Genomic DNA, 15,268 nt, shown 5'->3' on the forward strand with positions numbered 1-15,268 from the left:
TACGAATGAGGAAATAGAACCTCAGAGTTTAAGGGGTCTGCATACAGCTTAAAAGTGGCAATGGAGGTCTAGCAAGCACAAGCCACCTGTCTACTAATTTGGTGCCCTCTCCTTCTACTCTGCTTACCCTGGAAGCAAAGGCAGACTCTGGCATCCTTCATCCTGACGATCCCCTCCTTTCTTCTCTGCAGAGGCGTCCATCCTGAGCTACGACGGCAGCATGTACATGAAGATCATCATGCCCATGGTCATGCACACCGAGGCAGAGGACGTGTCCTTCCGCTTCATGTCCCAGCGAGCTTATGGGCTGCTGGTGGCTACTACCTCCAGGGACTCTGCTGACACCCTGCGTTTGGAGCTGGATGGGGGGCGCGTCAAGCTCATGGTTAACTTAGGTATCGTATGAAGTACCCTCTGCCACTCTGTTTGGGCTTGTCTTCCCTTTCTTTTCTGATTTTCATTGGTTTGACTGAATTCTTTGTTTGTTTCTTGAAATTTAGCTGCTCACCTCTTGTTTAATAGGCCAAGGATAAATCCCAACAGCAACAAACACCTTCTCCTTGTTTCTGCATGAGGTTTTGATGTCAGTTTCTGGTTTCTGACAGTGGTGGTTTCTTTACTAGAAGATTTGTTTCCTAAGTTTCCTTTCTTGGTTTTTTGGAATCGTTTAGCTTTGTGTAAAACATGCTACTTTGGTCCATCTTTTGATCAGTCACATTCCCATTGAGTCCAACTCCTTGGTCACCACTCAAAACAGTCAAAGCAGAGGACAGGGACAGGGCATGAGATGGAAGCAAAATGGGAGGGTGGTGTTTGAAAGAACGAAGCCATGTGAGTGGGATGAGAAATGCATTGTTTGAAGCTCCACAAGGACTATTCACATGGGAAATTCTGGTGGCCTTGATGACACTAGTATCTCCTTATATTTACTTTCTCCTAGTGGGGAGCACAAGTGACATTATTTCTGTTGTCCCAGCAGGGAAAAATTCTATAAGTTTAGAGTCTCTGACACATGGAAGGATGGTGTGGCTCCTGATATGTATCCCTTCTTCCTTCCTGACATTCCTACCCTCACTCGGCAGCCCTTTTTATAAAAATTATTAAGTCACACTGTTACCAGTTACTCTGTTCTTATGTAATACATATCCATTTTTCCTTAGTGTTGAAAAATTATGACAGTTTCAAATTTGTAGCTTTATTGAGAGAGGACCTGTTCTTCTACTGTAATTACCTATAATGATACTTTGGAAATTCCTCTTTTATGGCCTCACATCCTCTCAGGCTGCTGACCTTCTTGACTGGATTCTAATCAATCTTCTATGGAGAGTGAGGACCTCTTGGTTTTTGGAAGGAAAAAAAGCAATCTCTATTTCTGCTGATTCTACTCAGTAGAAAGTCAGTGCCCTGTGTTGACAGGATTAGTGATACAGCTGAGCTCAAACTTTCTAAGCCTCTGATTTGTTTGGCTATGTAGAATATGTTTAGATACACAACTCCTTCATGAAGATGTCAGTGGAATGGCTTGTCAGAGGCATGGCATGGAGAAGACATGATGGACAAATGTATCAGATGCAGGACGATACACAACCCTAGATGGCCTGGTGGGAAGGTGGGAAATCAATACCAGTCTTATCTGCTGTCAGGTCAACTGGTCACTCTTGAAAAATGCCTATATGACAATCCTAAAAATCTCTAGGACACAGAAGACTGTTTTGAGCAGTGGCTTGTTTAGTTGTGTCTCTCTTCTTTTTTTTTTCCCAAGTTGCAGCTTTTACAACACTATGCCCTTTTTCTTTTCCAAGCACATTTGATTTCTGTTGTCAGTGTGTCTCTTGGTTTTTCTTTGGTTTGTGTATGTGTGTGTTTGGTTATTTTGGATTTTGTTTTTCTCTTTTGCTAGATCTTTGTGGGTGTTCTTGAGTTTCCAATCCTCCCCACCATCAGCCATGGTAAATCAAAAGATGGTATTCAACCCTTCAAAGGCCCAAAGCCTGCGGCCCGCATAGCAAACAGCCTTGAGAACAGAGTGTACTGAGCAGCCTGCAGGGACTGGCATTCTCCTGTCCCCCTCACCTTCCCCTCCCTACACCATCCTCCCCACCTGAAACCAAGCAACCAGAGTGCATACCTGAAACCGACCACCAGTAGCCTACTGTCAGGTTCTCTGAAAAACAACAGAAGAAATAAAAATAAAAAATAACCCCTCCCACAACTAAAACAAAAACAAATGTGACCTCCTAACTAGCTCACAGAAAAGAAGATAGGGTCAGTTTTTAACTGTCTATTTCAAGGTAAGAGAGAGCCAGAGATATAAGGAATATTCAGCCCCGCGGGGTCCTGGGGAAATACACATTGCCTTTAAACAGACGACTTTTTTTTTTTTTCCTTTTTAGATGTTGTTTTGTAAGATTAGAAGGCCAACTATGACAGGTCTCACATCTTAGAAGGAAAAATGGAGGTGGAGGGAGATAAAAGGGGATGAAGAAAGAGATGAACAGGTTCTCTCTCTCTCTCCCTCTCACACACGCACACGTACACACAGTCATAGATCCCAGGTGTATTCCTAGAAGCATTATTTTTGCATTTTAAACTGTCACGAAAACCTGGGAGGTGTGCTTTTTTGAAAGACTCTGCTTTTGCCTCCTGGCTCCTTTCTGCACGTGATCAGTGTAGCTCCTCCTAAGTTGAGGCATCTTAGGCAAAAGAGCACTGTTCTTCTCTAGAAACAGTGGTCACTTCTTGTTTCCCTGAAGGGTAGGGTTCACCACAACTACTGGTTTGAATTTACTTTCTTTCAAACCTAACACAGAAAACTGAACTTAAATTCCTTGTATGTGTGTACACAACTCTTCATACTCATGCTTTGTTTGAAGGTTCTCTTCCCCCCCTCCCCAGAATATAGCCCTTCATAAATGCTTTTTTTTCTCCTTGTCATGAATTCATATTACCCTTTTTTTTCATTATAGTAGAAAACATCTCCAAACAGGGTTTGCATTTACGTACACAATCCCCAAAACTAATTTCAAAGGATCCCTCCCTCCATTTAAGTTGTGTCTCTTTTCTAGCACAGGCACGAATGATATTCCAATTTATTTCAAATTGTTCACACATAAAAGGTCATGATATAAATGTCTGTATTCTTCTGATGTAACGTGTTTCTTAAATATCAAGGGGACTAGGCTTTTCCAAGGGCCTTGCTTTCTCAAGATAGCCAGCCATGGCAATAGCAGCCATGAGCAATGTCCAGCTACACATAGCACGTTTTTAAAAGCTTTGAGGTTGGCCATTGACCAATCATATTTTTATGTCTTAGTATTAAAAGATATAATAATAATTTTTAATATTATAGTATTTTTAAATATTTTGAAAACCTTATTTTAATCTCACAGTAACTTTCTGAGATAAATCAATAGTGTTTTTATGATTGCTTGATAGATGTGAAACAAAAAAGTAGGTCACAGAGGTGGGACTACCCATGTTTCTAAACTACTCAGTCATCATGGGTTATCCGTTACCTGCACAGATCAATACTGTGGATCAGTGATGTGGCAGACTTAATGACTTCTAACTGCTTTCATGATGGTCACCTTTTAAACATGCACGGCAGGCATCTTTTTCTTAGTGCTTGGTTTGAATTGAGCCATACAGCAGAAAAGTCAATCAGTATTGGTACAGCCTCATTCATGGGCCTGTAAGAATCCTCAGCAGAATGCAGGCAACCCTTCTTCAGTGGTGGAGGCTTGTAGGCAGTGCCATGCAGCTTGGTTAATTGCATTCAGATTCTCCAGATGTTCTCTCTCTGGAAGCATGGACTTGCAGACTACTGTTTACTGTATGCATCACTGAAGACATAAGACTCCTAGAAACATTCACCTCTTCCGTGCTCAACCTGAAGCTCATCAATATAGAAAATAATAATTTCTCCTTATTTACTAAAATTAAATGAAAAAACTGAAACAGAATGAACAGCGCACACACACATACCCACATCCCTCAAATACCATGCCAAGGCTCAGGCAGAGAGAGAACTTCGGCTGCTACTGGAGATCTAAAGGAAACTGCCTTCCCAGGTCAGTTCTTCTGATTCATTTTTCATTAAAAAATACATCATCACTATCAAGACCATCCTGTGAACAAGGAACTGGGGTAGATTTTTCTCCTCAAACTTATTCTTCAAGTAAAGTAGCAAAATAATTTTTCACTTCTTGACTTAACATACCCAGTTGTCTGCTATCTTGAAAGCTCCAAGTCCTCACGTTGGTTTAAAGACACAATTCAGTTCATGGAACCACTTGAGTGAACCCTGAAGGACAAGCCCAACCCAATACCTCTGCCTAGACCAGGTCCTTGACTAAGAATAAATCCTCAGCAGCACAGAAACCAAAGCAGAAAACCACTTCTTGTTTAAAGTTCTTGGGTTTGTTGCTTTAGGCTCACTCTTTCCCTTTCCCTCTCTGAAGCACGCCCATACTTTTGCTTCCCCTCTTTCTTGAATCCATCAGTGAGGGGCATTTCTCCAGCCTTGGGTGATGGTAGGCGAACCGGCAGCTGAGGCCCCACTTCTTCCTCCCTCCCTGCCCTCCCCTTCCCCAGTCCTCACCAGGGGCATGACCTCCTCTGTCCGGTGATCGTACCAGTTGCTCCAGGGCTGTTTGCTCCCACTTTTCTGTTGCGGTTGACGACACATGACAAACCTAACCGCACGAAACCAAACCCAGATTTTTCTCAAGAGATGTTCTTCTGGGGAACAAATAAGTTTCCTGCCCCCTTCCTCAGAATGCTTGGGTGTTATAAATTGCTCCTATCTGGATTCACGTAGTTTTATTCTGCCCTGCCATTTGCCACTGGTTTCTTTCTCGCTTGCTTTAAATGGTTTACTTCAGGAAATTCAAATCGTGGCATTATCTTCCACAAGTTCTCCAAAACTATTAGGTTAACCTTAGCTAGAAGAAGAGCACAGTTTCTAACTGTATTTTTTGCTGTAATTTTCTCCTTTTCTTTATCGTTTTACTTCTACCTTTTAATGTCTGGCTTTAAACAAATTCTTACAGGAATTCCCACCATTGAAAACCAAACTTAGGTTCAACTGGGCAGCCTGGTAACAGTTAACCTGAGACATTTCTCTGACCATTCTGCCCAACCCCTACTAACACCCATTGACTCTGCTCTAGACCTTTTATACTGTGTGTCCCTGACTCCAAACAGATATTAATAAAAGGATAGATACTCTGATCTCTGGCACAAAATACCTTGTCTGGTGACCAGCATAAGAAAATTAGGCACCCTTTATTCCCTCTCTTTCCCATTAAAAAAAAAAGAATTTTCTTTCTTCAAGATGCAGGATCACAGAGTGAAATAGGTAGGATGTCAAAGGTGCCCAAGACCTCCTCCCCATGTGCCTGTCTCGCCTTCTCCTCAAATGCTGTGGGCGCTTGATTCAGTCTGAGCATTCAGGCAGGAAGACGGAGATGGGCTTCATGAGCGGGTTGGTCTGGGGGCCTTTGAAACCACAGCAGAGACCCCAATCCATTATGATAACATCATACAACTCCTTTTACCCAGCACCCGAGCCCACCTCTCTAAAATCTGGGATGGGTGTTTGTGCGGTTAGCTGTTTGCAAGTGGCCATTTTATGACAGAAAATGACCAGGTGGTGTTAACCCTTTCCTTACCTCTGAGGATAACGGCAAATCTGCCTACATAAATTTCTATAGCATTTGGGGCCTGACCTGAGGAGAGAGGGTGGAGGGAGTTTGGTTTTAGAAAAAGAGAAAGGGTTAAATACTGCACTGAGAAACTTCATGGACAGATTTTTAAAAATGATACAATATGTCAGACTGGTGATATATCTTTGAAATACTAAAACAAAAATTGTCTTGATGCTACTTTTAAAGGTAAATTTTAAGAAAAACCAATTGTAGAGGGAAACAAACTAAAACCTGCATTTGGTGGGGAAATTTTTGCAGTATTTTCCAAGTTTAACAAAATTAATATTTCAAAGTCCAGTTTTGAAATACTTTATCTAAGTGAATAGGATTTTTGAAAGAAAAAAAGAAGCCTACTCGGTGTCTATTGTGGATATATATGTATACCAGTATATATCTCTATACATACGTGTATATATATATGTGTGTGTGTGTATATATATATGTATCCAACTTTACTAAACAATATACTGTACATATACACCCACCCTTAAACTTGTGCATACTGTATATATATATATAAAATGGCCACATTTCTTGCGTGTGTCTGTCCCCGGAAGGGTGGACTGATTGTTTTTGGATGTCTGCAGCTGTTACCTTGAAGGATGCAATTTCATCTTTCATTTATTTTTCCCCATCTAGACTGTATCAGGATAAACTGTAACTCCAGTAAGTTTTCCCTCAAGTTTCATTTTGTTCTTTAAAAAAAAAAAGAAAACTGACTTTATTTTGTTTACTGTTTTATGAGCTGTTTTTTATTTGAATTGTTTTATTTTTTGACAGTGGAGTTGGGGGGAACTGGGGTTGACAAGCTGAAGGGCTGGGGTGATGGTTTGGGCTGAGTGTGGCCCAGGGTGTGGTTTCGGAATTGCGGCAGGTCCTCTCTTCTTTCCTTGCATTTGTTCTATATGCAGAAAAGGAGGAAAGGGTACCTGGATAATGACATAGTTTGAAAATGAATTGAAATGGTAATTTGTTGTTTTGGGAAAATAACTCGCAGGGGTGGACCAAAAGCATTAGAGCAACCAGAATGCACTTCTCCACTACCAAAAGCTTCAGAAAATGAAAACAAAGTTCATGACCCACAAGGTGGCTGCCAACTCTGACGTTTCTTTCTTGGCATTTATCGCTGAAGGGTTTTTTTTTTTTCCCCCCTAAGGAGGGTGGGCAAAGCATTGCTCTTGGTAATAATGCAACATTTTAACCAAAGACTTGAGATACATTCTAGCTCTTCTGAATAAAGAATGGCAGACTATTATTTTTACCTTATTCCATTCAAATATTCCACCTCTTGAAGAAGGGTCTTAATGAGGAACAGGCTGAATACTACTCACGCATTTCTTCCTCTGTCTCAGAAGTGCACATTAACCGGAGTCATGAAGTAGGGGAATAGGAGGAAAAAGAGGAAAGATGGGCATGAGGGAAAGAATAGAACTAGGTGATAAAAGGAAGAAATATACTTTGAGCTCTATAGTGTGTTATATTAGTTAAGGCAATTAAATAACAATTAAGCAACTAGGGTAATTGGTTAGGGTGATAAGCTACAACAGACAATCCCAGCATTTCAATGGATCAACAAAAAAGGTTTCTTTCTTGTTCGGGCAAAGTCCAATGCCAGTTGAGCAGCTCTCCTGGTCAGCTCTCTTCAAAGAAGTAATTCAGGCATCTAAGATTCTTCCATGAGTTGGGTTCAACAACCTTGGAGTTTTTCACTTCCAGTTCTATCCATAGGGAAGAGAGAGAGTGAGCTTGGATAGTTATGCAATATGTTTTATTGCCTTGCCTAAAAACGCCATACATCACTTCTGCTTATATTTTGTCAGACATGGTTCCATCTTAAACTCAGAGGAAACTGGGAAATACAGTCTTCCTGTGGACCAGGAAGACAAAATTGGATTGATTGAGCATCTAACACACATGATTCTCAGTATTATCTCCTGAAACACACATGATTCTCAGTATTATCTCCTGATTTTTTGCTTCTTTCCTTGCTAGGGTCTTTCTGTAGGAACAAACTCAGAAAAGGAGATAGCCTCTTACCTTTCATTTACTTGTTTATCCCATCCTTCTAAAAATTTTAAAGGTGTTAGCTGGTTTAACCTTTCTTGGGAGATATATTATCAGGATGACAAACTAATAAAGCCCAAATCCACTTCTGGGTGGCAAATGTTCCATATAAATGAACAACAACAACAAAAAGAAATGTAAAAAATTGATATAAACAACTACTTCCTAAAGTACAGTGCTTTCTGCTTGTCTTGGCATCACTTTCAGTTAATTTAAGCTATGTCCTATATTGCTGTGTTTAAATATTTCTAATTAGCCAGAAATTTCTCATGATATTTAGATCATTACAAGTCTAATTGAAACATCCTTTTTCTCCAAAGACTGGCATTTTCTCTTTCTTTAAGCAGCTTTATTGATACATAATTTCCATACCACAGAGTTCATCCATTGTAAGCCTACAGTTTAGTGATTTTTATTAAATTTCTAGGGTTGTCCAAATATCACCATATTCACATTTTAGAACATTTCCAACACTCCCCAAATTTCTCTTGTGTCCTTTTGCAGTTAATCCCTGCTCCTCCCCATAGTCCTAGACAGCTGTTGGTCTGCTTTTGTCTCTATAAACCTGCCTTTTCTGGGCATTTTGTATAAATGGAATCATATAACATGTAGTCATCTGTGTCTGGCTTCTTAAAAAAATACAGCATATCTATAGAAAACTTTTTCTTTCCCTTTTGCATTAGTTTCCAGAAGGAAATAAGATGAAAGCTGAGCATGAAGGTGGAAAACGCCTTCCAAAGTTGAATCTGGCACCTTCTGGCTTCAGAGACTTATTTGCAGAACAGAGAACTGAGGGAGTTATTTGATCAGGGTATCAGGGCCTGCTTTTTGTGTTCTATCCATACTTTATCTTACATTTAATTCCATATATTCCATCTGATCAGCCATGGAGAGTCATCATAAGACAAGTTCTCAAATTCTTTCTCCTGGGAATACAGTGATTCTTCTCCAGGACACAGATGCCAGCAGATTTTCTAAACCTGATAAAAGATGTTCTATTCAGAGCCATCAAAAGCAGCATCGAGAGGAAATGCACACAGCAAAGATGCGTTCCCGACTTTGATCACAGAATAGAAAGAATATAACTGGTTTAAATCAATATTTAGGTAAAAAGCCAAGATTGGATTTTGAAAAATCAATTTTGAATTCTCATGATAAATCTTTAACATACTAAGGAAGTTAGTTTTGGTGAAAGCATCAGAGAAACAATACATAGTGCCCACTAGTTGCACAGGGGTTGAATAGAAACAAAACAAAACAAAACACAAGCTCTTCAAACTAATCTAAGTCCTTTAATGCTGAGGTGTATAGATGTGTACCCAGGGTAATGTAGAGTCACAAAGTGTATGTGATACATTTTCTTGAAGTTAATTGTTGATTTGGAGTAAAAACTTGAATTGAAAGCAAAGTGATATATGATGCAGAAGAATGCAAATAAACATGAATCTTATTTAATAGATAAATCTTATTCTTATGTTTTAAGAAAAAACATAAGAATTCAAAGACCTATCATTTTTATTGTGTATCTTCTCTGTTCCATTCCCACCATTATTGGCACTTGGGTAGAAAAGTTTGAGAAGACTATACAACTAAATTAGGAGATAAAACTAATTAGGTGACTAGAACTTCTAAACCCCTCTTCTCACATACATATCAGAGTTCATAGTTCAACCTGTTATAGAATCTCAGGTTGTTTCTGTAATCTCAAGTTGTGTGGATCCTGTCTCTTACACAGTTTTTCACTGGAAGAGTACAAGAAATAAGATTGATTTGCAGCCTGAGCGTGAGAGGGAAGGACTTTCCACTTACTCCTGAGCTCCAGCTGGCATTTCAGTAGCTGTCATAGGGTGTAATTGCTCAAGTTGCAACACAAAACTTTTTTCTCTTGAAGGGACATAGTGAATTAAACTTTAAGTTTGGATATAAGTTCATGAATTTTTCCAGTTAATTCTTTTTTAGAATGCCTGTCCTGTGAAAAGTCAGTCAAGTAACATACTGAATGACATCATCTGTTTTTTTTTTCCTGTTCATCTGCCTCAAAATATTGTTCGTTCAGGGAAATGGCTATTTCCAAGGGTTTGTGTGACTGTCTTTTTAATGGCAAGAAGAACATGAAGAAGGACCATCTTCCAGTGTGAGGAGAAAACAACTGGACATGATAGAGGGCAGTGATCACAAGACAAAAGCCTTTTCCTTTTGGCTTTCTTGGCTGGCCCTTCTGTCAGTAACTGATGCAGCTCCGTGACAAGGGTTTCCAAGAAGCAGAAGCAATTTTCTAATCAGGTTCTCTGCCTTTCTCCCTTTCTTACTTTTCTCTTTTCCAGTACTTTGCCTTTCCCCATAATATCTATGATATACTTATCATTACTCATTCCAAATCTTACAACCCCTGCTTTCCAAATCCTGCAAGAATACCACACCATAAACTCTTCTCAGGCTGTTATCACCAAACATTTATTAGAGACTGTGCCAATCAAAGTCTTTGGTTGAATCGGGGATATGCTGTGTTTGATTCATCTGCCAGGGATATTTCAAAATAAGTAGTAAGGAAATTTCCAATTTAGAACTGACTTTAAAACTGCAAAAGAGCAACAGAGTTGGCAGTCATCATGGTGGATTGAACTCCAGGGTGACCTGGAGCACGGCTAAAGAAAACAGGGCTGCTTTCTGGGAATTTCTGGAGGAAATCACTCATTCCTGTGGTTCCAGTTCCATGAGGCTGGCAGTACCTAAGAGGCATGCAGTTCTGAAAACAGGTATGAACTTCTTGTTGATCTCGTGGGTGTTTGCTCAAGTGAAAGTCTGTAAAATGGTTTGTCGTCTTTAACCTTGTCTGACTGTGACTCTGCCCTACGATTTCCTAGCCCCTCCTTCATCCCATCCCTTTTAAGCTGTGTGCTGTATGAATGAATACAGTGACCTCATATTGATTAAATATGAGTATAGTATGAATGAATATAGTGAACACAAATTAATGAATATCAGTTTCCCCCTTTCTTCCAATCTTTCTCTCTCAAAGGCTAATTCCTCTGTGTGTGGCCGTTTTCTCAATCTTTCTGGAAAGAAGGGCATATATCACATGAAAGTTGTGAGGAAATCGTGAGTTTTGTGTATATGCCTGATTATTTAGGTATATGTAGAGCTCCCCCAGTTACTTTGAACTTGAAGCCTTACTAGTTTACCTGTGATAAGATTAATTTTTTCCTTCTTTGACATACAAAAATATACTGACCTTAAAACAATGAAGTGCCACAATGTAGTCATTTGTGTCTGAGAACAGCTTTTATAATCTTGTCCACTTCCCACAGACTCTGTTATCTTTGAATCATAGAGATGCACAATAATATAAGAGCTGCAAGAAAATAACATCACAAGGATGTTACATATCTCCAAATCATACCTCTGAAAGCTACTAGTATTTACTAAATATTCCTTCTCTTGCACTTGCTCTGCCTCGCACCTGTTTTTTGCTTTTCGCCTTTGCTTCTCTGCCTTGGGTTTCCAAGCAGACTCAATGCCAGTGTTTTGGCAAAGTCAACAGGGTGTGGGTGGTTCTTGCTTAATTTAGGCATTAAAATTTATTACACTAGACTTCTGGTTTTCTTCTCTTTTCTCTGTCTTCCCTGTCTGTGGTACCAGAATAAGTGACATCATCTTTAGGCCTGCTTCATCTAGAAATCCCAGAGCTGACTTGTTTAGCTTATCCCTTTAACTCAGAAACACTTACCTCAGGTCAACCAGGAAGGCTGACTTCTTCATTATTAAGTCTCTGCGAAGGAAACTGTAGAACCTCTCTGGTATCCGTTCCAAGATTTGGATCACCATTGCTGTCAGCCTGATCATACCACTTCTCTTAGTAGAGTTTTAGTGAAGATGGAAAAAATCACAAAGCAGAATCTTATATCCAATAATGTATTATTCTTTATCCAACTATCAACATCACACCTGAGACTTTGTATTTCTTTATGGAAGGATTATGGTGTACTTCAACTTATACCAAAACCTGAATTTTAAAAGATAACACATAATTTTGTTTCTCTTTGGAATGTTTCATATTTCTTGTGACATATAAAATACCTCACATGTAAGTTTATTCATAGTATCAATAATAGGCAGATTTGACTGTGATAGTAGGATGCTTCCTAAACATTGAATATTACAAAGAGCCAAAGGACTCTGGAGCCAAATAGGCTGGGTTCAACCCTTTCTATACCACTAATGAGTTTTATGTCTGTGGACAATTTACTTTAACCCTCAGTTTCCTCAATTGTAAAATGGGCATAATTATAGTATCTGCGTCTTTGAGTAAGAACAGAAGCTAGAACGTAACGTGCTAAATGTGTGGTGATGGTGATGGTTTTGGTGATGATGAGGATGACTAGTACTAGCAGAGTATTACAACTGAAAAGATGATCTTTTGAGAACCGTTTTTGTTCAAGAATGGATACCTATGTATTCTTAAAACCACTCTTGGTAGCTTAATAGATGCCTGTAAAATGAGCATGCTACTTCCTTCAGTCTATTACTCAGGGCAATAATAAACTCTTTTCAAGGCCATCAAAGTTGCATTGGATATTGATTCTGCATCAATAGCATTACTAATACTGTTGATGAGAACATCACATTGTTTTTTTTTTTCCCCTCAGTGCATTATGATAAACAAATACTTGATGTTAACCCAGAACTAATGAAAATATTTTGGTTTCATGAGTTCTTCTGTTTTTGTCTGGGAGACTCTGATATCATTTTAATAAAAGCTTAATAGTGTTCTAAAATGAAAATATTATCTTTAAAGTACACAGATATGATTCAATGATATCATATTTGTGACTTTAATATCTTCTAATATCAATTTTATATAATCTAAACAGGAACTAAAATAAAAGAAAGTCAGAGAAATAAGAGTTTTTGCAGCAAGGGTACAGATTTCTGGCTAAGAACATTACTGTCTGTCTGTCTTCCTTGGCACATTCCTGGCATGGATTTAAAAGTCATCAAGTTTATTCAGACCATTGTGAGAAAGGAGGGCTAGTTCACCAAGAGGAGAAGAGAGTCATCCTCTTCTTAGGAGATCTTGCATTTTGGTTTCAACCAGTTTGTTGAAGCATAGCATAAGTCAGTATGTTAAGAGATTCACATGTGGACCTTTGGGTAATTGAAATTACACATATTCCATACACATACACAAAGGCTGGTGGTTCAGGCCTTATCAGATCTATACATGATGCCCAGAGAAGTAGAGAATTAATGACCATTTAGCAGTTAGAACTACAGTACCATCCATCCCCAAATTCTGAGAATGTCCTTTGAGCACAGGTTAAAAGAGAGAAAAACAGAAGAAGGAATGTCTCCTTCAGTGGCTTTAGCGAAGACCACTTTTTCTGTGATTTGAAACTGATCCCTAGGCTCTAACATGCAAATCTATCACCTTTTGGTCTGCTTCTCTTATGTACAGTGGGCTCCTGGTACGGAAAAGTCCACTCAGGAAGGTATTTTAACATTTGTAATCCATCTGGATTTTAGAAAGGATAAAGGGATTGGGATCAAGCACCCAATTAAAGAGTAGATAGAACTGAGATTGAAGCATTATATTATAAATAAGTGGCTTCCCAAGGAGAGTGCTTTGTCTCATAAAAGGAAGAAGCAGAGGAAATAGCAAAGGAGATGGAAAAAACAAAGAAGTTAAAAACACACCTCACAAAGTATATAGATATAAGCAAAGTTGATAGAGTTACTGAATTCTAGAAAAGGTTGATAAATAAAGGAGTAAAATTTCTCTAAACATCCTAAAAATGAGCAAACACCTTGCCAATTTAGGAATGATCTATGGTGAACGGAACTGTCTGGCAAGAGCGGCCATATAGACTCCTAGAACTGTTTACAATCACAGTTCAAGCCACTGTACTTTTGTATTAAATTAGTGTACATAGTTTGGAGATATGTACATACATATAGTGATATGTCAGCACAGCCTAAAATTTTTATGCTGATATCTGGCCACTGTAGGATTTTCATGACCTGAAGCTACCTTGGACATAGTGTATACTTAAACAATAATTAAGTCACTGAGGTAATGAATTGTACCCATTTCTCTACCTTAATTTATTATTTTTACAAATACTCTTAGGAATCGATACAGAGATACAAGCCGGAAAAATATAAACTACAACTCTTTGTTTTGTTGTCATTCTAAAAGGAAGAAAAATAACTGGAGTGAATTTGTTCTTTTATCCCTAATAATCTGAAAGAATATTATTTTTTCTGTAAAGCAGGGAATTTCAGACAAAATGAAGGTTTTCATGAAATCCAATTTGGCCAGGCTTTGGTTGGAGTCAGAAGAATTTCATGAAGGAAGGTGAATGTGTATCAGTAAATATTACATGTTGTCACTCTTTGTTCACTTATTCGATGAACATTTACTGAGAGTTAACTGGGTACCAAGTGTTGATGTCAGTTTTAGGGATTTATACTATGGATTTCCAAGGAGAATGCAGAAGGAATCCTCATAGACTAGGCACACTCCCATTTTCCCCTCATTTTCTGTTTTTCTTAGAGAAATTGAAACTCAGATGTATGTACCTTTAAAATCCAGATGAGTTTCTCATAGATTTTATTCAGCAATGGTTCATTTCAGTATTCCATTCAACATAATGGTTTCTTTTTTTCACAATGTATGTATGTTCCTAGTGCTGAGGCCCTGAACACTGGGTCTCCTTAGTCACGTCTTTTTCCTTATTTTCCTTTTTTTGTTTTGGCTTGTCTTCCTGCATCTGACCACCTGCTTAGAGCCATACAAAATGTCAACAGCTGATGTTTCAGGCGCTGTAATTTTGACTATAAATGGTGTTTCTGTTTTTTCTTCTACAGTTTGAAAATGTCTTTTTATACTCTGATCCATTTTATTTGTCTAATTGCCGCAGTAAGGTTTACAAGGTGACAAGTTCACGAAGTATTAGTGTTAGGCACAGTTTATATTTTGAAAATTAGGAAGGATCACTTTATCAATGAGGTGTAGTACGTGTAGTAACCATTTGGCAAGTTAACATTACCAACCAAACCCTTTATTCCTGTTTGATAACAAGATAAATGCATCAGTGAATATACTTCTTTTTTGTTGCTTTTCATTATATAGTATATATATAGTGCAGCAGGTTTCACTCATACATTATTTAGGAGAAGATTATAATTTGAATTATAGAATTTCTGGAACAGTTAACCACAAAGTGCAAGTCTGATTCAGAGCATCTCAACAAACAGAGTTTTTCTCAGTTTTAGAATCAATTTTGGGAAGAAAACTTAGACACCAGGGGATGTTGCTTCTGAAAGAAACGGAGTAATTTTCTGGCTGTTCTATTGATTAAGTGACTAAAATCACAAGGCTTTCTAACTGGATGTTTATTAGAAGTTAGAGAAATAAATCTTAAAGGGGATGTTTACATTTTCCTTCTGAAAGTGAAGTTGTTTCAGAGTAAATCTGATTATATAATGTTTGTATA

General features: G+C 38.4%; 1 protein-coding gene across 5 annotated transcripts in view; it reads left to right on the forward strand.

The window, feature by feature from the left end:
* Positions 1–15,268, forward strand: part of NRXN3 (neurexin 3) — a 1,616,108-nt gene that overhangs the window by 575,940 nt on the left and 1,024,900 nt on the right. For all 5 annotated transcript variants that reach the window (XM_061182764.1, XM_061182765.1, XM_061182762.1 and 2 more), the window contains 2 exons: positions 192–395; positions 6,348–6,374. In XM_061182764.1, the coding sequence (XP_061038747.1) occupies positions 192–395; positions 6,348–6,374 (231 nt within the window). The remainder of the gene's footprint in view (positions 1–191; positions 396–6,347; positions 6,375–15,268) is intronic.

This window comes from Eubalaena glacialis, chromosome 2, assembly GCF_028564815.1.
Source record: "Eubalaena glacialis isolate mEubGla1 chromosome 2, mEubGla1.1.hap2.+ XY, whole genome shotgun sequence".
In the NCBI taxonomy this organism is placed as follows: domain Eukaryota; kingdom Metazoa; phylum Chordata; class Mammalia; order Artiodactyla; family Balaenidae; genus Eubalaena; species Eubalaena glacialis.